This window comes from Amia ocellicauda, chromosome 21 (genome assembly GCF_036373705.1).
Source record: "Amia ocellicauda isolate fAmiCal2 chromosome 21, fAmiCal2.hap1, whole genome shotgun sequence".
Classification (NCBI taxonomy): Eukaryota; Metazoa; Chordata; class Actinopteri; order Amiiformes; family Amiidae; genus Amia; species Amia ocellicauda.
The window spans coordinates 10,171,517-10,196,186 of record NC_089870.1 but is presented as its reverse complement, the minus strand read 5'-3'; the positions used below and the strand labels follow the sequence as shown (position 1 = coordinate 10,196,186).

Sequence of the window (24,670 nt, the reverse complement as noted above, 5' to 3'; positions counted from 1 at the left end):
ACGTGAACATGAAGATGATTATGAGCACTGGATAGGACAATAAGCGCACTGGTACCGCCCACTAGCTCTGATTGAGTTCAATGTTTTGTCACATCGAATACAAAAATACAAGGTGGGGAGAAACTTCAGGTTTTAGCTCATCATTGTTGCCTCAGCTTACAGAAAATATCAATCAATGTAACCAAATGCCTTTCAATAAAGGAATATTACCAGTGGCTTTATGTGTTCTGTGACAACACAACAACGCTTCTGAGAAATATTCTGATTTTCCTTCCAATGTAAAATACAGCAACGCAGATCCACTGCCTTTCTATTGCCCATCAGGATGTTTCAGGAAGTGTTTCAGATTCATGACCCTGAAGGAACTCAGAATTGCCAATGTGTAGGAAACTTACAGAAGCCTGGAAACTTATGAAGTATTTCACACTGCAATAACTTACTTCAGTAACAAAATGTAGGAATAGAAACTACTGTAATCAAATTGATGTGACATGCCCAGAACACATTTATTTTATGCTATTTTCTCATTAAACCTGGCTTCTGTTCCTGTTAAATAACAGAATAAGCAAACATTGGGGCAGAAGGAAAAAAGGCAGCATTATTTCAAAAGTTATTTCAGCATGAGTTCTAATTAAATTTTCCTAACCTCCCACAGAAATACAAGCAAATCAGTATTGTAGGTAGTGTTTTAGCACAGATTGAGTCATCCTCCCTTTACAAATTAGCAGAATTACCAGTCTGAGCGAGTAACAGTTACACATAAACCAAAAACCAAAATGATTAAACATCCTTGGAATTTGGAAGTAATTCAATTTTTCCCGTAAGATTGGTCATAGCCTACAATTTTTGTATATGTTAATCAGTGGAGAATATCATAATTTATTTCTGTGTATAAATTACATTAATAAAACCTATAATTCATATAACTTTCAATAAGTTTCATCATTCATTTCACCATGTATGACTGTTTTAGTATTATTACAAGACAAAGAAGAGGGGGGGGGCAGGTTCAACCATGAATGATACCATGTTACTTTTCCCAAGAGTTGGAATTTGCCTATACTGATACATGGATGCATATATTACTGTATGCATGTATTACTTCCAAGTTTTTGCACAACATCCGCTCTCAGGAATCATGGGAAGAAATACAGCATCTGTAAATGGATCCGTTTAATAATAATAAAAAAATAATAATAATTAAAAAAAAAAAAAAACTTACCAGCAGTTTGTCTAGAGAAAGAAACATTTAAAGAAAATATATTTAAACAGCTGTATTAAGTATAAGCCCATGGTTGTGGGAGACTGCTATTCATATTCACAATATTACAAATCTTACTACAAATGTGATGATGACTAAGTTATGTTACATTATTTATACCAATCACCATTAATCTTCTGCATTACAGCAAGGGGCATCTGCTATCTCTTTTCTCCTCAACTATCCCAACTGTTGACTGACACAGTTGGCTTGACTGTTGGCTGTGCACATCGATCTGGGAATTATTTTCCTTTAACATTTGATAAATGCCCTTAAATAATTACATAAATAACATCTGGTTACATTTTGTTTTAAATAAAAACATGTTTAACATGTTCTTCAAAAGGTTATAGTGTAATTCAAGATAATTTCATTTTTATCAAATCAAGATTTGTTCAAGCAGATGTATCTGACTAAGTTATTTTTGAGAAGATTGGGCCAAAATGTTTTTCCTTCTTCCACAAAAACATTAATAAAAACATGACAGGGTTTGATTAACTCATCATGGCCTATTTCTCAATCTGATTTCTGGTTCATAGAATGAGCTGGACATGAAAAACTCACAGCACAAAATGTTTCTACTTATAGAATGTCCTGCGAAAGTATGGATTTTCAGTGGAGTTCCCCTTTAAACACCTCAATATTTTCTTCTAGATCAACCAGTTCTTCTTTTGAGAGGAATGAGCGTTGATTTCAGCGACACATCGTTCAATGGAAACCTCTCAACAATACAGAGTTTGTTCTATTACTAATTACTAATTGATGCAGTCAATGGCAAATTATTGTAATCCAGTGAAGTATGCTTTGAACAAATCTAAGCTTGTTTTTGAGTTTTAGAATACATGAAAAAGGGCAGTAATGGGGGGGTGGGGGGTGATATTTACTGGGTTATTTTACTTGATTCCACAGACTTTATGCAACACTTTCTCAGTGATTATAAACCATCAGAAGCTACTGCTTTCACCCAAACACAAACAAAACCTCCTCGAATGGAGTCATGTATTTTCTAACCTGCAGGCTGCTCCTCTTTGTTCTTCAGTCGGACCAGCCACTGCAGAACAGACTCAGTCAGCAGGGGGCGTCCTGGGGGGAACTGGAAGACCTCTTCTCCTGAGCCCAGCTCTACCAGCACGAGCGCTGGCAGTACAGGCACGGAGCCCAGGTACGACTCCAGCACCCCCCTCCCGGCTGGCGTTCGGCTCCTGAAACACAAGTGAGGAAGTCAGTTGGCTCGCACTATAGCGCACAGTGGACATCTGATAAGAAACAAAGAATATTCTGCTGAAATTAAAAATATCACACGATACCATGCTGGCAGTGGGTGGTTACGTGCTGTAAATCAGTGTTTCTGAGGACACTAAAAAAAGGATAATAAATATTTGAAACAATAATAACTGGGATAATAATAACTGGGACTGTGGTCTGGCTGGCTGAACAGCAAAGGAAAACACAGACCTCTTATCGCGTCCAACTCGATAAACTGCATATTGTAATTTCCACATGGTCGTGTAAGTTCAGATTGTGATTCTGTACAGTTTGAGTCAGTTAAACGATAGAAAGGGTATGAGATTATGATGTCCTAAATGTAAATTAAACAATGAAAAGCACTTAAACAAGGAAAAAGCAATATACTAAACTAAATAAAGAAACACAATAAGATGGAAAAAGTCATAAGAAAATGTGATTCACAGCTAAGTGCACCACTCAGTATCTCCAAATAAATTATTCAAAATGCACAAAACTGAAACCCCTCTGATACACCAACCACACCATCAGCATAGGTAGAATTAAAAGAACCACATCCTCTTTACTGTATTCACTTTCAGCATGCATTTTCATTTATTTTTTTATTTTTTAAGAAAAGCAACTCAGTATTTTAGATTGTGGGAGTGGTCAGAATGATCATAAACAGAAAGCTGTTCCAGAGCAATGATGAAAGGCATGTGCGTGTGGGTGAGACTGGAGTCTGGATGGGCACTCACAGGTGTATCCAACAGAGCAGGTATGAATCCGGCAGCCCTCTACCCAAGAGCCCACGGAGCTCCTGTATTGCTTCTCCACTTTCTCCATTTTCGTCCTGCACAAACAGCAGCAACAGTGGCTTGCCCAGCTCCAAGTAAGAGGGCAAATTCTCCACGGTCAGCTCGGGCTACCAGAGAGAGAGCAAGAGAAGGAGAGAAGGAGAGTTCTTTAGATGTATAATATCTAAACATAATATACATTGCTTTGGACACAGTGGAAAATGAAATTCAGAATCACAGCAGACAATTATAATACCATATCAACTTTTACTTTTATTTTCTAAAGACGCCCAAATCAGATGTGTGAAGGATATCGTGTTACTTAGAGGTCTTATACTTCATTCTTAACGCATCTTTTCAACATTAAATACAATCAGCACAACTGAACCATAAAAGCAATACTGTACTTCGATTGGAGATCGTGGTTTATTTATAAAAAAAAAATAAAAAAATATACAACTTTAAAATGTTACTGGTCGAGCACCAACTAGAAAGACATTTGTTTGTTAGCAGGCAATGCCATCCAGTGGACTATTTGGCAGTGCACCATTCAGCACAGTAAGAAAGCACTGCCTAAGAATCATAGGAGGGGCATAATATTTCACAAACTGTCTCTGCTTTACACTTTTTGTGGCTTTGCAATGAAGAACCTGTCAAGACTGGAATGGAAACTACAAAATTTAACTTTCAAATATGACAAACAACAAATCCTCAAACAACACAAAACACACAGCAGTCTGTTTGAAGTCTAAAATCAATTTCAACAATTATCAGGAACTGCTGCATTTCGAGATGTACGTCAAAGAGATTTGCACAAATGAATAATGAGCAAATTATTATTTAGCTGTTCCACTTAAGCCTTTGACAACCAGTACATAATTGCAAACAGTGCTAAGTAAATTTGAGCAGCAGTAAACTCTGTTGTCAGTAGAGTCATTTGCACACGGTTTAAAAAAAATCTGATTAAACATACATGAAATCGATAAGGTTGTTTTCAAAATTTCCACATGCAAAACTTCAGACAGCACAGCATATTAATTCATTAGTTACTGTACCCAACATTGTGCAGATACACATTTTCTTTGCTGAACTCTTTAAGCCACAGAATTAAACTGTTATAAACTGCATACAAGGTCTTCTAGAAACTCACAGATCTGCAATGCAATTTTTTAACTGGCCTTTGACTTCTTTCTTAAACAATGCACAGACAAATACATAAAAAAAAACATGTTCAACAGGTGATTACATTACCTGCTCAGGAAAGGGGATTGATCCCTAGCAACAGGAAACTTTGTTTTGTTAGGGTGTTAACATACAAAACAGATATCAGTGTTAACATTAATCAATTGATTAAACAATATTAAAGATATGAAATAGGAACAATATGAATTCAGAAGAAATTCAATGTTCAGCTGGTCTTGTTCACACTTTTGCTGGTCTCTGGACTAATACATACATAGATATAGATACATACATACATAGATGCACACACACACTTCTGAAAGATTGCAAATCATTCAACAACAGTGCCACCCAGTCAAACTGAAAAGTGGGTAATTCAAAGATAAGAGGTAATGACTAGTTTAAGGTTCATAAGCCAATAAGCATTCCCACAGAGAATTGTTTATCTCCATAACTGCAGTAAAGTTTAATGCGAACTGTGTTTACATGCCACTTCCAGTCATGCACAATATGCTGCTTAGCTAACAAGTGTGAGTTTGGATAAGCTGAAGGACAACAGCTGTGTGACACAGAAAAGTTCAGATGAGCTCAGAATAATGTAGAGGGGGAACCCAAGTCTGACCTCAAACTGAACCTAATTCCACGATAATGAGATTTGAAAACACAGAAGAACATATTAAGTGTTTTCATTTTAGCACATTCTAGCAACCTGCTTGGAAACACATAGCAACACATCCCTAAAAAACACACAAAGCCCATGTGGACAAAATCGTAAGGGACTTGTCTAATTAATACTGTTGTTGAAATTCAATTATTCTAATTTAAATTGGTCACTTATAGCACAATAGTTAGTACCACTGAAAAATGAATGCAGCTTTAAGAGCATCGATAGGTCATTCCATAAGTAGGGCTAGACAGAATCTGCAGATTTAATTTTCCAAATTCTGTGGAACTTTTTACTTTAATTTTGCGTAAACTGGCATAAATTGATATATAAGTTTTAAAATTTTTCTATACAGAAATATAGATTACAAGTGAGATTTCAAGGTGTCTAACAGCATTTGCTTCCGACAGTGGTCAACGGTGTGCTGACAGAAGATACACAAAAGTAACCCCCCTCTTTATAGAAATTACATGGAAATAATCGTGCAGGATCGCTGGCTTGTTGGTGGATATGTATTTTTGAAGGCTCAGAGATACACAAGTGCTGTAACTCAATTTCAAAATATGAAATGCAATCGTCATAAAACAAAACAGACCAGTCAAAACAGTATACCGGGTTCATAGAGGTCGTTAAGTGCATGTCTAAGGGTCTGTAAGTGTATACTAAAGAAATCTGGAAACTAGGTAGAATCTGTACAATTTCATGAATTAATGTAACTGAGATTATATTATTTAATTAATTTATTGTGTGATAATTATATTATGTTTGTTACTGTTGTGTGACAGCTGGTAATACTTTCATTTTTTGCAACATTTGAATTAGGGAAATCTACATTTTATTTATTTTATTAAGATTTTGGTTTTGATGGTTTTCGACACAATTCTGTGCTCGTGGATTCCGTGTGGCCAGCGTCCAATTAATGATGATTCAAAATATTGCACCGCATTTGCTTTCAGTATTCATCTATCATAAGGGAACTGTTCCTGTAATAAAGATCCCATGCAGGAAAAGATTAATAAAAACATATAATGGATAATGGTTAACGGTTAACATGAGGATGCGAGACCAAAAACAAGGAAATCATCAGATATTATTCAAAACATAAGGGATTGTGGTAGCGGAGATCAAATGTAGACCTACAACTTATTTACATAGCAAATATTTTTTGAATTGAGTTTTCTAAAGCCAATGCAAACAGCAAAAACATACATGAAAAAAAAAAAAAAAAAAAAAAAAAAAATGAAACCACAAATGATGCTTCCTTATTGCAAAAGGCAAATAAGCTCGGGGACTTCTGGTTTTGAATTTTGTTCCACTTGAGTTGAACTCTTAATTTACACAAAAGTTCAGGACTATGGTGGCAAAGGACTAAGACTACAATATGAAAATCAACAGAGCTAAACAAAATATCTACATCTTTTTTCTATATGGACTGAAATACACTTGCAAATTATTACAGTGGACGATTTCTCATCCTTATACCATTTATAAGATAATCCAAGGCTACTGGATGTTCTGGAGACCCTTCACCAAACTGGACAGAATCATTTAGTGTGGAAATCTGCACTGAATGCCTGTGTTTCCTTGGTCTTAAAGACAGACTCACAATCAAAGCATCATGTATCCAATTGTGGTAGCAAAGGAATCCAAAGTTTACCCCCACACCACTCCACCGACACACACAGCCTTGTCCTTTTGAGTTAAACAAATCTAGGCCAAAATAAACTAATTTACCTTCTAAATATATAAATATACTAAATATTTATCTTCAGGTTGTCCAAACTGTAGAAAAAACTAAAGTCCTCTACGCCAAAGAAATTATTTATTCAGAATACTGAAGTAGTAGTAGTACATAGTAGTTTAGTTTAGTTTTAGCAGTAGTAGTTTCTCTTTGATTAATAAAACAAAAGCAGCTCACTGGAAAAATCTGAGCTCTGTCACACGAAGATAATTAGCTAAAGAGAGCTTACATGAGTTGGGATCAATCGCTGTCAGCAAGACAAAAACAAGTACAGTGACCGGGTCAAGCAAACCAGGAAACATAACAGATAAAAACAAATATGGGTTACAAATCCAAAACAACACTCTGGAGATACTAGCTTTGAATTCTGTTGGATGAAAGCACTGACCTAAAGACATTAATAATCTCCCACAGTAAATTATGATTTGTTTTACAGTGATATGCAGAGGTTATTACAGGATATGTATTATCAGAGGAGCAGAATTCATATGATTGCATGGTTGTAATTTTTAATAGAAACAATCTGCATACTTTACTGGTAAACCATGTGATCAGCCATAAATACAGATTACGTCAGTAGCTGTAACACAGGTCTCTATTCCCAGAGAAATTGTCCGACTCATTACTGTCATGAAACTGGCTTGGTATATCATTTATATAAAGTAAATAAATTACTAAATCACTTATTCATTTACAGGCAGGCTTTCCATAATTGAAAATAATGTCACAGTCAATATCCACACTCCATAAATCCACTGATGACCCCCAGCACTGTTGAGCCATTGCAGGTTACATTTAAATGATGTATGCTTTGTAAAAATAGATAAAATTGCAGGTGCCAAAACACCAATCACCACCCCTTGCTATAAAAAAAACGTGTGACAGATACCTTCCACATACACACAAATATACACATACAAACAGATATTAAATATTTACTGATTACAGATCTATAATTATATACCTATTTGAGATTATTTATATAGTATTAAAGAAAACAAATGATGGTGTTGATATATTTTAGTGGTGGTACTGAATTCCACCATGAAGATAATCACTCTAATCTACCAAATACAATTCTGGGGGAGATCTTATCTATTATTTTCATAGCCCTCTTTGCTTATATTAGGCTTAATGAGAACATTATCTAGATTATCTAGACCTGAAATCAATTAAACTGTGCATTGCATAGCAGAAGGATTACTACATTTAGGATCCATACAGCTGCCACCAGTGCTATTAATACATTTAATAATTATTAAAGACTTTTTGATACCTTTCTTAATTTGAATTATATGAAGAGTAACTGAGAACATTCCTTCACGGCATTTGTTATAGTCTGTCTCAAGGATCTTGACAGCAATGAATTTAACAGGCAATGCAGCAGAGCACCAAAAAAGCTTATTCACAAAATGAAGCAGAAAGGCTCTCAAATGCAGTTGAACATATTATTAAGCTCTTATGATCTTTCTAATATTTGCAAATCTTATTAAGAGAAAATATATTTGCTTTGACAACCAAATAAGAAAAAACTAAAGAAATATTAAGCAAAGCCATAAGAACCCTTACAATATATACCATCCTTAAAATAATGTTTTTTAGGTTCCCTTGAAGGAGAACAACGGAATTACAATTTGATTGTTTCTACAAGTTTGAACTTTGCTTGTTCGGTTAAATAACTTCCTTAACCCGAAGTAGATTGGGAAAGTGCCACAACCCACTTTTCTATTCAAGTAAACAATTCAGATTGTCTTTACGTCATGTGATCCATGGGAGTCACAAAAAAACATAATTCCAAGAAGAATGTCAAAGCTTTGATGTTTTTCTTTTTTAAATTGTTACATTAACCAAACTTAGATTCCAGTAAAGCAATTGAAAACTAGAAAAGTAAAAATGTGCAGCATAAAAAAAAATAAAAAAAAAAACACTCCTGTAGTACAGTTCTCCAAAAGAAGTGGCTTCTGGAGCAACTAAAAACCAATGACTATCAGTATGAAAACATTTATTATCTTCATGGTAAGAAATTGTAAGATTTGCAATTTTCCAAAGAAGCCAAAGTGGGTCTTAAAATATTTCTGCAGAATGTGGATGCAAAGTATTGGAAAACCTGGAGCGTTGTGCTGGCAATGGCACACTGGTAAAATTTATCGTTTTCATCTTATCCTACCTCAAATGCATAAATGCTTCCAGACTTTCATTTATTTTATGACGTATTTTCATCCTTTAGCTTACCACCAATTCCTGCAATGTAAGCAACATCGCCCTGTTGTGATCAGTACCTAAATAAACCTGAATAAAAACTTAGGGTTTTCTGTGATTAACACCAATGTCTTAAACATGAAAAAAGCTCTACTTCAATCGCCACCAAAATATTGACGATGACGACTAAATTAAGGATAAACTATGAATGCTATTTACACTTCCATTTTTGTTTGTACATTAAATATTGTGCTTTTTTTTTTTTTTTGAATGGACTATTGAATATGGATAGCCGAAACATTAAAATGATGTAGCCTGTTATTTTTTAATTAGGCTGTGTGATGAGGAGACATTAAAATGCCACATACTTGTATTACTCCCTGGCCTGTTTGGACTGTTTAAAATGAAAGGCTTACCTGCAAAAGATCTGAGGAATTAAAACGGAAATAAATAATTGATCTGTAGGGGAAGGGATGTATAGCTTATTCATTGAGATTAGTGTTATTGTTTATAAGTATAGTGATGGTAATGTTATTATTTATGAAAGGAGATATACAATAGTTATCTTTGTGATTAATTATGTATGAGTGAGTATCGATATTGTTCTCCGTAATTGTCCATTGTTTGCCTGGATGTTTGCAAATGATCACTTGGTTACTTAATTGGTTAATCACAGGCACAATCACTTAATTATTGGTTCCAGGTGTGACTGTGGGAAACAGGTGGGACCGGTGTGAATAAAAGCAGACAAAGGGAAGACAGGGAGTAAGAATGGGAAGTAACTAACAGTACAAGGAATAGCTTTTGAAATACGATGCTACAGTACCGTTTAGTTTTTGTCTTGTAATCTTATCTCGTTAAATGCATGGCTGAATTGTTTGTTTACCTTTTCTTTTTGCCGGGGCTAATAATGTGTTATAAACCTGGCATTTATAAAGGACTTAATCATAATTGTTTTGTAAGAACTTGGTTCTATTTGGGACTTCCTTTTTCAGTGAACCTAATCAGACAGGTCTCCGAGAAGGGACCTTGTGAAAGGCTGATTCTCTATGGACTATAACCTTGATTTAAATGCTTAACGTTTGAATAAACATTTTGTTCAACTCTGTATATTGTGTTTGTGAACCCCAAGGCTATGTCCCGGGCCCCCTCCTGTTCTCCCTCTACACACACTCTCAGTGCCCCCTCATCACATCTCATAGATTCTCCTAACATTTCTATACAGATCTTTTGCTCTTTTCCCTCCTCTGGGAAATCACAGACAAACACTGATTTTCAACCAATTTAACGGGTGAATTTTGATTTTCATTGAAAACGAGGAACATGACACTGCAAACTGGATCGCCACTCTGTATGTTTGTAATTATCTAAAGACAAGCATTAAAAGTAATAAACATTATCTTCCGTCTTAGTGGAGGTTGGGGGGATGAACACTTACAAATTTGTCAAGCATGGCCCTCTGGATTTTTGATGTCATTTCTTCCTCTGCTGAGATCTGCAGGGTAAACGCCTCTACGGGGAAACCTGCCCCCCGGGAGACCAACATTGCCGGCAGCTTCACCGCAAAGTTCTGAGCCCTGGACACATAGGCAGAGGATATACTCAATATTTGGTCACCATACACCACAAACCTAAAATGAGCTTCATATTCAACTCCCTCGCCCACCTCGCTTTCCAAGGAAGTCTTTCTAGGAAATCACATTTGTGTATGTAATGGTTTTCCCAAGTGAATTGCAAAATACTCAGAATTTGCAGGTGAAAAGGCAGCAATTTGTCACTAGGAGACTAAATATTTCAAAGTGTGATCCAATTGCCAAAAACTAAATCATAAGGAAAAATTGTTAAATATAAACTAAAAGGGTTCTGAATTGCTTATCTTAAGCTATAACCGGAATGGGAACTGCAAATATCTTACCATTTTGTTGCCAGTTCCTCAGCAACAAGACCTGTCACAACCTGCCCCCTTAGTCTCTTGGCAGCTTGCCGAAACACTGCACTTCCTGTATACAAAAAGAGACGCATACCAAGAAGGAACTAAATAAGAATCTGCTTAAGAGCCTTCTGAATTGCCAATATTTTGTTTGGAAAGTTAAGAATGCAAATAACAGGAACCAGAAACAGTAATGATAAAACATTCAGGATTGGTCCAATTCATTACTGTTCATTTTTGAGGAAGTGTATGAGAAGATTAATAAAAGCAATTTAGCTTATCGTGATTTTCAAAACAAGTTTTCAAGTGCTGTTGTAAATAAAATAAAATATTTGGGTTTACAGCTTACAGTGTTTTTTTTATAACCGTGATAGTAAAAGCTTCAGGGGATCTCCTTAATCCACAGCCACGTGACAAAAGCCTTTATGATGTAAAAGGGAAACTATTTGAGCTGAGCCATCAAAATATCAAAGAGGAGATCTGCATGTATACTTCCCACGTATCACTTAGGACATTAAAAATAAGTCACAGAGGCAGTACAGTACAGAGCATAATACCTACCTGCTACTTAAAATAAATAAAAAACAGGACAGCACAGAGAAACTGGGCTGCATGCCCTCTAGGAGAATGTCCCTGTACCTTGGTCCATGCTGGAGCTGAACAGGCCCAGGACAGTGACTGCAGAGTAGCGTGCATGTCTCCGGTACAGCTCTCCTCCTAAGTAGGACTGAACCTCTTCCCAGGAAGACAGCAAAAGAGGGACTGGGACTCGGCTCCTAGAATTAAAAACGAGCAATTAAAGGATACTGATAGAACAAGCAGCTGTAGAAACAACCTGCATGTTGGCCACATGGACAAATCACACATTAACAACGGCTGAAGTCAAAACAGAATCCTAGGTAGGGGACACTGCTGTTACACCATTAAGCAAGGTACTTTAAAAAGATTGCTCCAGGAAAAACCAAGCTGTCTAGACGGTAATTGTATGTACAAAGAATGTGATATACAGTGACAATTATAAGTGGCCCTGCCGCTAAGAAATTAAATAATATTAAAGAAACTGAAGTATTGTTAGATGGGAAAAAGATTACAATCTAGTACAGCTCTTTCCCTGCAAATTAGAGGATGGTGTGGTTAAAGTGTATAAGAGAGACTATTACACATTTTCTAAAGAGCTACTTAATGGGTAAGTGCTCTCCCCTTTAATGGAGTCTAAGCAGGTCATTTTCAGATCACATTTCACCTTTGTTGTGTATTTTGTATGCCTTATCATCTGGGCAATGACATCAAGGTTTCAAGGGAATGGCGTTAGGGGTGCCAAGAATTTTGTTGGAAAGATAAATTAATACAAAAAGGCAAACAGAACACCAGTGATGGATGGAGCCAAGCCCGGGTTATATATATATATATATATATATATATATATATATATATATATATATATATATATATATATATATATTATATTAGTGGAACATTATATCCAAATTAGAAAATAAGTAGTGTATGAATGCCAAAATTGAAAGCTAAATCAATTTGTCATTTGAGATCAGATGTTAAGCAGATGTTAATGTGACTCTGAGAAGCTTATCATAAACAGGGCTTATCAGAACTGAACTGCCCTACCATTGTTTTATAGACGCTTCAAGAATAAAAACATGTGGAGAAATATGAAGAACCGGTTACATTTTAGTAGGCTAGATAATAAAAGCATTTGATGTCTTTTAAATTACCCAAGTTCTCTACAAAACTACTTAATAACCAAGCTCATCATAAAAACGTCAGATCAAATGTTATTTAATTTTTTCTCTATAATTTGAAAATGTAGAAACTTACTACTTGTCATGTTCACATTTTAACTGAGAAGAAAAGAAAGAAAATAATTTAAAAAAGAAAACTTTAAAATCAATGTCTTTGGATATGTACAACTGGAATTGCAATAATAATAATACATTCAAGCAAGGATTTCACTGGAAAAAGCACACCTATATATGAATACCACTGAAAGGAGTGTACATTTACATACTGCATTTTGTTTGCCTGATAAGATAGGATTTTATTTAAGGAACCTGGCAAATTTTCACGTTTCATTTAGAACCTCGGGGTTCCAGTCACGGCACAGGTTCCGGTTTCATCTCGGATGTGTACTTTGGGAGTTATGTGCATATCACATGGTTAAAAAGCATGACAAGGATGTTTGCAAGGATTGTTGTTCTGGTTCACTTAGTGCCAAGTTACTATTTATCCATCCCACGGTTCAAGGGAGCAGACAAAAACTAAAAAACTTATATCTCTAGATCACAACAGTAAGACACATTTTGAACATGTACAAAGAGCAGAAAAGCTGACCCTTATGCAGAAGACGTAAATGTCTTAAAAATTACACTGGCACAATTAGAAGAAAATATTTTAGGGCCAGTAGGGATAAACTGTTCTCAAGAGTTGGAAAATAAATTGGTTCATCGTTTTAGGGTTAAGTCAACCATTTCTGGAACCCAGTACATACCAATACATTTGGCAAGAACAGATCAAATAAAACAGAGCCTAGAATAGTAGATAACAGGACAAGGTCTTTACAGATACTGTTCCTTTTAAAGAAATGTTCATGTTCAGGATCCACTCTTTAAGTCAATGAAATCTCTCTAAGTACGAACAATAATTAATTCCATAACTGACATTAAGTGCATAGTTGATTTATGTACTCTACTACATATTTTTCTACAGAACATATTTTTAATTCTTCCTTCAGTCCTGTTAATCTCCACAGGTCCCTTAATGCTTTGTTTGTTTATTTTGGTTTCTTTGTCTGTTTATTTTCAAGTGCTCTGTGTCAACCCTGGGAAGGATGCTATACTAAATACAAATTGATTGATTGAATTTATATTATTCCCCAAAATCTTCAGTATGGTTATGTGCAGTGATGTTGTAGACTTTCAGACAGGACACACTGTGAACTGTGTCTGCCCCTACACTACAGTGGATGGTAAACAGTCATGGGAATAGTAACTCATTGTAGAATTTGCAAACTAGAAGAATTAAATATGTTACAGCTGGTGCCTACAAATCCTCCCCCCCCTTGAGCTCTTTATAAATGTGTGTCCCCTTCACAAACACCACAACTCAATTCAAAAGGAATTTATTATTATTTCTATTTAACTGTAAAGTGGTTTATCCAACAAAGAAAGAAAACTGATCTCAACTAGGAAAGAATGCTTTTTGTTTACATTTGTATTGACAGATTCAGCCGAAAGCCATTAACGAACACAAAACGCATGAACATGAAGGGGGCCTGTACACTTTCTATTGTGTGCTCAATCAGACACATACTTGCATGGGTTTGTAAACAGCTCTACAGAATATTATCAATCAAACTACATTAAAGAAAACAGAATCAACAACAAACAAGACATAGTTTAACAGGAGAAATGGAAGGATATAAAATGCTGCTTGGAATATGAATAAAAAAGCTTTTAATAATATAGTGCAACACAAATGTCTTCCAATTAATCTTTAATTATTATTTGTCTGGCTGCTATTGTTTTCCCCTCCTGACACAACACAGGGAAGAGGTAAGTGTCAACTCACAGCATGATGAACCTGTGAAGACTCTCAGTTCCCAGCATGCCTCTGTACAGTTGCGGCTCCTCACCGGGCCGGAACATCTTGATGGTTGGAAAGCGGGAGATGTTCTGACTGGTGCACAGATCTGTCCACTCACCACAGTCCACTCGGGCCAGCTTCACGTCAGGCAAATCTTTAAATAGTACGAGAGACAATGTGTGCAACTTTGCAGGTGTCCAGCTGGTGTATGCAGCAGTAGAATGGCCCATGCAATATGTCAGGGTAGAGAATTTCCCTGCGAGGTCATTCATGAACAAAGGATTAATTGAATAGTACACTTATACTGCAGCTTTGCAATTAAAAGAGAGTGTGGATTATGTTCAATTTGAAAGTTAGGAAATCAGTTTTTAACTTTTAGGATATTTGGGCACCTGCATACTCATCCCTCTCTCTCCTGATACATGCAGCGGTCAACTGGGCCTCACCTTCTCGGTCACTCCTTTATCATAACGGCTCTCTGCTATGGGTAATTATATGTGCTGTGACCCCAATGCTCACAACACTGAAGTTACTAGTTTCACATTTCTACGATTGCATACTCTTGCATTGTATTTGGTTTTTCCAGTTAATACTTCAGTAAGGGCTAATATGATATATCATATTTTCTTGCTCTCACTGTATTATGTTTCATGAAATGTATATTTTTCTAAGAACTGAAGTCTTAATAAGAAAAAAATATCTAATTACTTGTAACTCAAAGCTGAAAATGTGTTTCATTTTATATTACACAGAAAATACTTTCCTTGCACTTATGATGTAATCATTTTAATAAAACTAGACACATTACTAACTCATACAGGAGACAATTATGATCAATCTGATGTTATTTAAATAATTTCAATAACTATAAAAGACTCATATGATGGTCTCCTTCCTGAATGGAAAGGCAATAAGCAGTAAAAGCATTTCAAGAGGCTATTAACACATTACCAGCCGCCATTGGGAATAGTCGATGAGGAATAGTACTCTAGTACACACACACTTTCAGAAGTCAGCAGACTCATTTACACTGAGGGGGCTAAAGGTTAGGTAAGATTTGTTTATGAACCTTCAAATAAAAACAACTTGGGTGCTGTTGACTTTGTTCATATTAAACGTTTCATTAGTAGAGCAAATCTTTGAAACACAAAAGCATATATTTTTGTTATGACCGGTCATTATAATAGGACTTGTTTATCAAACCTTTGATTAAAAACACCATCACGCAGTGCAAACCAATCTATGAGGTTCAGTGTAATTCATATTCTCTAACCGACTGCCAGCAAGCAATTTCTATAACATAAGAAAACAATCAATATTGAAAATAAGCTTGGTGGTCTATTTGTGATTGTATATAATTACATCAAGAAAAGATTCTAATCAAATGGAATGAGTTTTTGCCAAGAAAAATCATTCTTTCTTACACATTAATTTTGAAAAACAACATCCACCTGCTCTGATGCACTTTACATAATATATTTACCTAGTCATAGATATGAAAGTTGATGAACATACAGATATTCATGGACTATTAATATTTGCTGATGCTTTCCAAAAGATTGCATTTCCATCCCAATATATTTAATGTGCAACAAAAGCAAATGCTTACTTTTAATTTCAAACCACAGATTTCCTGTTGCGCACTCTGCTCAGCCAAAGGACACAGGGGACAACGAACCCAAAAAAAGCCTAAATACAAACTCTCTAGTCACGCATGCAATCTGGGAATTGACTTCTATACTTAATAATTCAAATTACAACTCAAGGCAAGTAGTGATGTAATATTTTTCCACCACCAATCTTTTCATCCATAGGAATTTTGTTCCATAGTACAGCAAGCAGACAAAAGGATGTTAGTTTGGTTCATTTTTCATAATTTCACTGAACTCATCTAAATCTGATACATTGATGAAAGCCACAGCTGAAAGAAAGAAACACTTTGCCACAGGTTAAAAAAATAAATAAAAAGTGCCTGTATTTATTAAGGGATGACAAGCAAAGTCAAGTGTAAGAATAATTTAAGTGGGATTCCCTCACTGTGTAAAAAGTATAAACATGGGCTGCCAAAATCTGACTTAGTGTCTAGATCTGGCTACTGTTTAGTCTAACATATACAGTGAGGGAAAAAAGTATTTGATCCCCTGCTGATTTTGTACATTTTCCCACTGACAAAGAAATGATCAGTCTATAATTTTAATGGTAGGTGTATTTTAACAGTGAGAGACAGAATAACAACAAAAAAATCCAGAAAAACGCATTTCAAAAAAAGTTATAAATTGATTTGCATGTTAATGAGGGAAATAAGTATTTGATCTCCTATCAATCAGCAAGATTTCTGGCTCCCAGCTGTCTTTTATACAGGTAACGAGCTCAGCTCGTTACCTGTATAAAAGACACCTGTCCACAGAAGCAATCAATCAATCAGATTCCAAACTCTCCACCATGGCCAAGACCAAAGAGCTGTCCAAGGATGTCGGGGACAAGATTGTAGACCTACACAAGGCTGGAATGGGCTACAAGACCATCGCCAAGCAGCTTGGTGAGAAGGTGACAACAGTTGGTGCGATTATTCGCAAATGGAAGAAACACAAAATAACTGTCAGTCTCCCTCGGTCTGGGGCTCCATGCAAGATCTCACCTCGTGGAGTTTCAATGATCATGAGAACGGTGAGGAATCAGCCCAGAACTACACGGGTGGATCTTGTTAATGATCTCAAGGCAGCTGGGACCATAGTCACCAAGAAAACAATTGGTAACACACTATGCCATGAAGGACTGAAATCCTGCAGCGCCCGCAAGGTCCCCCTGCTCAAGAAAGCTCATGTTCATTGGCAAACTTCAGACGGGCCTGTACATCTGAATGATTCAGAGGAGAACTGGGTGAAAGTGTTGTGGTCAGATGAGACCAAAATCGAGCTCTTTGGCATCAACTCAACTCGCCGTGTTTGGAGGAGGAGGAATGACCCCAAGAACACCATCCCCACCGTCAAACATGGAGGTGGAAACATTATGCTTTGGGGGTGTTTTTCTGCTAAGGGGACAGGACAACTGCACCGCATCAAAGGGACGATGGACGGGGCCATGTACCGTCAAATCTTGGGTGAGAACCTCCTTCCCTCAGCCAGGGCATTGAAAATGGGTCGTGGATGGGTATTCCAGCATGACAATGACCCAAAACACACAGCCAAGGCAACAAAGGAGTGGCTCAAGAAGAAGCACATTAAGGTCCTGGAGTGGCCTAGCCAGTCTCCAGACCTTAATCCCATAGAAAATCTGTGGAGGGAGCTGAAGGTTCGAGTTGCCAAACGTCAGCCTCGAAACCTTAATGACTTGGAGAGGATCTGCAAAGAGGAGTGGGACAAAATCCCTCCTGAGATGTGTGCAAACCTGGTGGCCAACTACAAGAAACGTCTGACCTCTGTGATTGCCAGCAAGGGTTTTGCCACCAAGTACTAAGTCGTAGGGGTCAAACACTTATTTCCCTCATTAACATGCAAATCAATTTATAACTTTTTTGAAATGCGTTTTTCTGGATTTTTTTGTTGTTATTCTGTCTCTCACTGTTAAAATACACCTACCATTAAAATTATAGACTGATCATTTCTTTGTCAGTGGGCATACGTACAAAATCAGCAGGGGATCAAATACTTTTTTCCCCCCACTGTATGAGGAATTAACAGTATGACTTTGTTTTTCCTTTATTACAGCTTAAAGAAAAACATATTTTGAAGAGGGTTTTCTGTCAAACCACTACATTTTCAAAGGGGCTACAGATATTAATCAAATAATAACACCTTTGAAGGTCAGACCCTTACCTTTGAGCATGTCAGCTATCTCGAGATAAGACTGCATGAAAGCCATGGATGCAGCGTCCCCTGCAGCACAAAAACAACACTGCAGCTTTATCAGGGCCAAGCCAAGCAATGGAAAATGAATGTTAGTCTACAGTACTATGTTGAGTACAATGAAAATTGTTCCCTGGCAGTTTCCTGGCACAACACAGATCGCCGTTACTGGCATTAGCTGCTGATTCGGGCCGTATTTATTTAGTGCAGTTTAGGAGAAAATATTTAGATTCACTATAGAGAAAGAACATTAGGCAAACAATGGAAAGTTACATAAACATGAGCTCAAGCCATTTGCTAATTCCAGGAAATGGCAAACATTTCTATTTACAAACTACAAAAATAAAGTTAAAAATTTCCACTACCTACGTAAATAGGAAATACATGGAAAACAAATGAATGCACTATTGATAAGCTAAACAAGTTAAACCACGTTGACTGAACATGAATAGAAAAAAGCACTAAATAAAATGTGGGAAGGGATAGTCAAATAAAATTACTTTATTCCAATTAATGCAATTAATTGAGCTCATGACGTATTTCCAGATCAAATATTTTCACACAGCTCCAGTAAGTACTCAAAATTCAATGTCCATATATTGTTCTGTGTAAAACAAAACAACTGCTTCATCACTCCAAACAAAAAGAACCTGTTCAAATAGTTTACCCTGCCGGAGATGTGCCATGTTGGCTTCACTTTTTACTAACAAGGTGAAGCTTATGTAAAGAAACTGGGGTACCTTTAATTTCTTCATAACGAATCCCCTTATCGGGAATGCTCTATTATTCACCTCAGAAGGACACAATGACCTGCAGTCACACAACTCTACTGTTGTTAGGTTTAGTACACCTATTTCAAAACAAGAAAAACACATCTAATGCAACAATGTGGAAAATTACTTTAGCTAACATAAAATAGCACTGTGATATTCCTTTAATGTGAAACTACTCTCCTTTTCGTATTTACCTCATTAAGGGGAAAAACAGGTGTAAACTTAACACAACACGAAGAGTTTAATGAATATTCCCCAATGTTTTATACATGTAATATGACTGAAACCCTGTTTTTAAGAGAGAAACTTAATTCGTGCAGGGGTGATGGAATCAGATACTCCTCTTTCAACAGGCATTGCTACAAATCAAGAGGTTTACTTACATCTGAAGTAGAAGAGCACCACCGTGTGCTCAGTTTCCATCACTGCAGGCTTGATAGTCTCGGTTGTCAATTCTGGGACCAGTTCATAGTTGAGCTCCACACCCCGTTCCCTGTACACGGACTCGGCCACCTCATCATCCAGGATGTCTATGGGAATAGTGATAAGAGCGACACACACACTGGATTGAGCCTGAAAAATCGATTTTCTGCTTAAAAACTGTCTTAACATTGTATATCATCATTCTTGATGGTCCAGTTAAATTTACCCAAGAGAGACCAGTGCGGTTCTTGATCCTCTTCATCCTCTGCTTCCTCCTCCTCATCTGAGGGTGTTTTCTCCACGAAAAGGTTGACAACATCATCCATGTTTTGCAAGGTCAGGAACTTGACAGGAGAACCCTTGATGAGATTAAAAATAAATGCATAAATAAAATAAAACTGGTCACTAAATGCAAAAGTGATTCAGAATTGTTAAGCAACACAAAGGAGCATAGAAAGATGTATGGTAGGAATAACAAGAAGAGATAGAAAAACTATCCGAATTGGCAATGGGAATGGAGTAAAGATGGACAAAAAATAAGTTCTAGAATGGATCCCAAGACATTAAAAAAAGACCACACAAAAGATGGGAAGATTAAATAAAATGATTCAAAAGTATTTACTATAGCTTACATGTTTAATATTGAGATGTCTAGTGCCTTACCTCCCCTGGTAGTCTGTATGCTGCATTATACTCCACCGGGATGATTGCTTGAGGGCTATCCCTGTAGCAAACACAAGAGGGAAGGAAACCAGTATGACAATAGCAGTCACCATTCATTTAGTGTTGAGGCGTAAGTGGAAGCATGCATGTTTACCAGTTCAGTTTTCCTCTAGATTGACTATGGCTCACAAACATTAAGGAAAAAGGAAAAAACAAAACTACTGACCACACAATTGGACACAGACAGGACTGATCACACTATTGGACACAGACAGTACCGACCACACAATTGGACACAATACTGACATAGCCACAGCTGACAAGACAATGAATGAAATTAAAAACATAACCAAGAAAAGAGAAAAACAGACTTACTAATGTGTATACTACTGACCATTTCTATTTACCTCAACAGCAAGTCATGCATTATATATAGTCAAAATTATATATAGTACTTACATCTGGAGGAACAAAAACAAATTACAAGAATGAAGCAATGCCATGGCTGAGACCGTTACGTTGTACGGAGGCTCAGATGGGACACACTGACCTGTGAATGAGTACCAGGCCCACCTGTCCCCTCAGTCTCTGGGCCAGGCTGTGGGCCGTGCTGCGGTCCAGGGTGAGGGTCTCTCTCTGGGTGAAGAGGAACAGCAGTGGGGTGTGGAGATGCCCATGGACAGTCCTTACCTGCGACGGCTCCACCGTGGCCTCGGTCTGATGGGGGCACAGGCAGGGATGTTCGAGGTCAGGAGAGCCTCCGTTTGCATTAAAAGCAAACCGCAGACCCCTGCATTACGTGACAGGTTAAAACAAAGTGCTCTACACTACAGTAAAAGCAGAAAAGTTTTTCTACTATTTGTCAATTTAATCCTTATATTCTTTTTAGTTTGACTCCTTATTTCGATAAGTGTGTTTTCAATGTCTTTTCAAGTATAATTATATAAAAGTATAATTTGTTTTATAATAGTTTGTTGAAACACAGTAGCCAGTGAAGTATAATAGAATACAATTATTTATAAATCATAAAATATATATTTTTATTCTATTACTAATAAGAACAATTAGAAAAAAGTATTTTCACTGAATTGTTATACGTTTTCCTCTTCTCGATATACAGATACAGATGCTGGGAGGCAGTATTCTCAGTGCTTGAAATCCCTTTTTTGCTCAGAAGTGGGAAACATAGCCTACCGTATTAAGGGCCAGATTAAATCAAAACTTTGACCCACCCGCTAACAGCAAACTACAAAGATGTACATAATAGCGGTTACATTTCTAATTAGAAGAAAGTGTCATCTTACTAAAAATGAAACCGCAACCGAGGACAGTTCTGTAGTTTTCTATTAGCGGGTGGTTCAAAATTTTGATTTAATCCGGCCCTAAATCTAGATTAATTCACAGCACATGATTTGAAGAATAATTTACAGCACTGCACTGGGTTCAGTCCCAGTCATAGCACAGAGCCTGCACTTAGATGACCTCCTATGAAATGTTGACTGGAGCATATGAGCTTCACAGCCACTGTTGATACAGTTGACTATTTTTATTGCACTTTGAATTCATCAGAGCAGCTGGCCTTGTCTTGCTCAATCCCAGTGCCTGATTAAAAGCAAAACACTAGGTGACCATGCTTTTAACGTCTACGGTCTAAAACTTTCGAGTTCACTACCTAATGAATGTGTCTTTAAAATTCCCTCCCTGGAGAAGCTATTTCACTTGGTTTACAATCACAAAATGATTAATGTTATTCAAATAGTTTTAGTTGCTAAGCACACAGGGGTGTCACTTAACATAGAGAAATAAATCAAAATTATGAGGATTCCACAATATTTGATCATGAATACAACAAATAGAATCAGTAGACAAGTGAGGCTATTTTTTTCACCACAAGAGGGGCCTCCATGAGCTGCAGGAAGGCATAGATGTTGAGGGTGGTCACAGGTTTCCTCAGGGCAGTGTAGTCACAGGGCTCTGACCGGCTGGACACTCCCTTACAGTGCAGGAACCACAGGCCGGCCACCAGAGAGGACGGCTCCTCCACTCTGCCCAACAAACACACCAACACGTGACCTCTGACCTCACCAGACCATCACAAACACAAAAAGCACCATGAGGGAGCAGAGGCCAACTACAGATCACATTCACTACCATGAATATAGTGTTCATCACTATCACCTCACTGTAACAGCAACAACTCACCCCATGTCCTTAAGTACAGGGCCTCCAGTCGTCAACACAAACTGGTATTTGGCCCCATAGACAAACACAGCCTCCATCACTGACCGATGCTCTGCAGTCAACATGAAAACACTGATCAGAAAAGGAAACTACAGCACAAAGGACTGTGCATGGATATTTACTCTTGGTCTCAATTTATGGGGTTACTTTCTCATATATTCAACACTGTTTTCAATAAGAAGGACACAAATAAGCCATGTCTGCATTTCAGCACTTAAACACACCAGTAGCAACAATGCAGAGGCAATTTTTAGTTGTTTTTTTTAGATGGCAGTGTTTAGATCTTGTTTGAAATGAAGGCAGTGTAGCTGGGCTCTGTATTTGAAATGCCAGAAAGAAGAAGCACGTACCAGGAGTTCCCAGGGCCTGTATGTAAGCAAACACAATGTCAGCCCTCCCCTTCACGGCCTTCTCCAAGGTGTGCAGCTCTGCGGGTGTGTGCACATACTTCACCTCATTGAAGAGGATAGTGCTGTGGCAATAGAGGAACAAATCTCATCTATACACCACCTCAGGACTCCTCCATAACACACAAACCAGGCAGGATATATGTTAAACTAAAGGAAAATATTTAAATGTAATTTTTAAAGAGCAAACATAAGTTTTAAATGCTGAAATTATGGATTTCCTGTTATTCCTATAACATATATCATAATCAAGTTAAGAAAGGAAAGAAAATGAAAGAATACACTGGATACATACAAGAGCACATGAGCCACAATGGCATCGACATCAAAAACCGTGTCGGTGGCAAAGCTCTTAAGAATCTCTTCACCTCTGAAATAGAGACAACAGAGAATCAGGGGAGAATCAAGAATAAAAATTGCTGTAAAACCATGAAGAGCTACACAGGAATTACTTTGAATTGTCATATATGTTTATTAGTAAAGTAAAACAAAGTAGAAACTGGCTAAGGGTATAGTACAGCATAAATGTATTTATTGTTTGAAATATGTGTTACAAAGTGGTCCAGGATTTTTATTTTATCATATGATACATACATAACTTTAAGGGTTGACCCACTAGCATTAGTATAAATGGAAAGTTAATATATTATGTATTACATTTTTTTTAAACACATACAAGCTGAAATTACACACCTGAATAAATACACCTTCTTTAAAATCTTTTCTCCAGTGCAGTATCTTGGTACTTTCACTTGAGAACAATTGACCTATAAACCATGAATGCAAGCGAGACATAAGACAAAATACACTGAAAAGTACAATCAATTGCTATCTTGAATACAATAATCTTGGGGAAACTAACCCAAAACACTTTCTGAAAAGACAGGCTACTACCTTTAAAAAAGGTCTACATTACATGAACATATATACATTACATGTCTGAACATACATGTTTACCATCACTTATTGTATATTTACATTTCTTATGAGGTTTTAACTCTAGGATAACTTAACAGGATGTAAAGAAGGCATACGTATTTATCAAGTAATGCAGTTGACTTTCCTTATCTGTAACCATAGAATCAATAGTACAATGGAAGTCTAGGTTGACTTTTAAATGTAAATCTATGCACTTGTCAACTCCCTGAATTAGGATGTATACTTATTGTAATAATGCATTGATTTTACTAGGATGTATTCTTTGTATTTTTTAATTAACAGTACTTAGATGCTTTTGTAATTCTTAAATTGTACATTGTATTTATACTTAATTTGAATGTTGGATTGAATTGTATTGCTGCACCTTTGTAATGATTGTGTGACCTGTAAGTCACCCTGCATGAGTGTGTTTGCCAATAAATAAATAAAAATGTAAAACTGATTTGCAAATAAAAACACTTTAGGCAAATATTAACTGGAATAATACAAGCACACATTTGTTTAATTTGCTCATGTTCACAAATGTGTATTTGGAAGGAAATACAGCAATACAGTAGCTCAGGAAAGTCACAGTAACCTCACTGTGGGAAATTAAAGCATGACTGCTAACAAAGATAAATCATTATATAAAGGACCAAAATGGCTCCAATGATGGAATATTCCACACTCAGGTTGTCAATTAGGAGAACCTAAAGCGAGCACGTTATAAAATTGACATTTAAAATACTCTGTTAACACATTTCCTGTAGTATAACATTCATCTAATAATGTGTATTTAATT

General features: G+C 36.6%; 1 protein-coding gene across 1 annotated transcript in view; it reads right to left on the bottom strand.

Annotated features, from left to right (window-relative positions):
- The window catches only part of txndc16 (thioredoxin domain containing 16), a 34,462-nt gene that overhangs the window by 8,114 nt on the left and 1,678 nt on the right, over positions 1-24,670 (bottom strand). Inside the window, exons 4-19 of the mRNA XM_066694258.1 lie at positions 23,644-23,717; positions 23,246-23,320; positions 22,894-23,015; positions 22,505-22,595; positions 22,191-22,347; positions 20,853-21,019; positions 20,303-20,363; positions 19,866-19,998; positions 19,600-19,746; positions 18,414-18,473; positions 14,584-14,752; positions 11,638-11,774; positions 10,984-11,068; positions 10,507-10,645; positions 3,244-3,410; positions 2,273-2,463 (exon numbers count right to left, since the gene is read on the bottom strand). Of these exons, the coding sequence (XP_066550355.1) occupies positions 2,273-2,463; positions 3,244-3,410; positions 10,507-10,645; positions 10,984-11,068; positions 11,638-11,774; positions 14,584-14,752; positions 18,414-18,473; positions 19,600-19,746; positions 19,866-19,998; positions 20,303-20,363; positions 20,853-21,019; positions 22,191-22,347; positions 22,505-22,595; positions 22,894-23,015; positions 23,246-23,320; positions 23,644-23,717 (1,975 nt within the window). The remainder of the gene's footprint in view (positions 1-2,272; positions 2,464-3,243; positions 3,411-10,506; positions 10,646-10,983; positions 11,069-11,637; positions 11,775-14,583; positions 14,753-18,413; positions 18,474-19,599; positions 19,747-19,865; positions 19,999-20,302; positions 20,364-20,852; positions 21,020-22,190; positions 22,348-22,504; positions 22,596-22,893; positions 23,016-23,245; positions 23,321-23,643; positions 23,718-24,670) is intronic.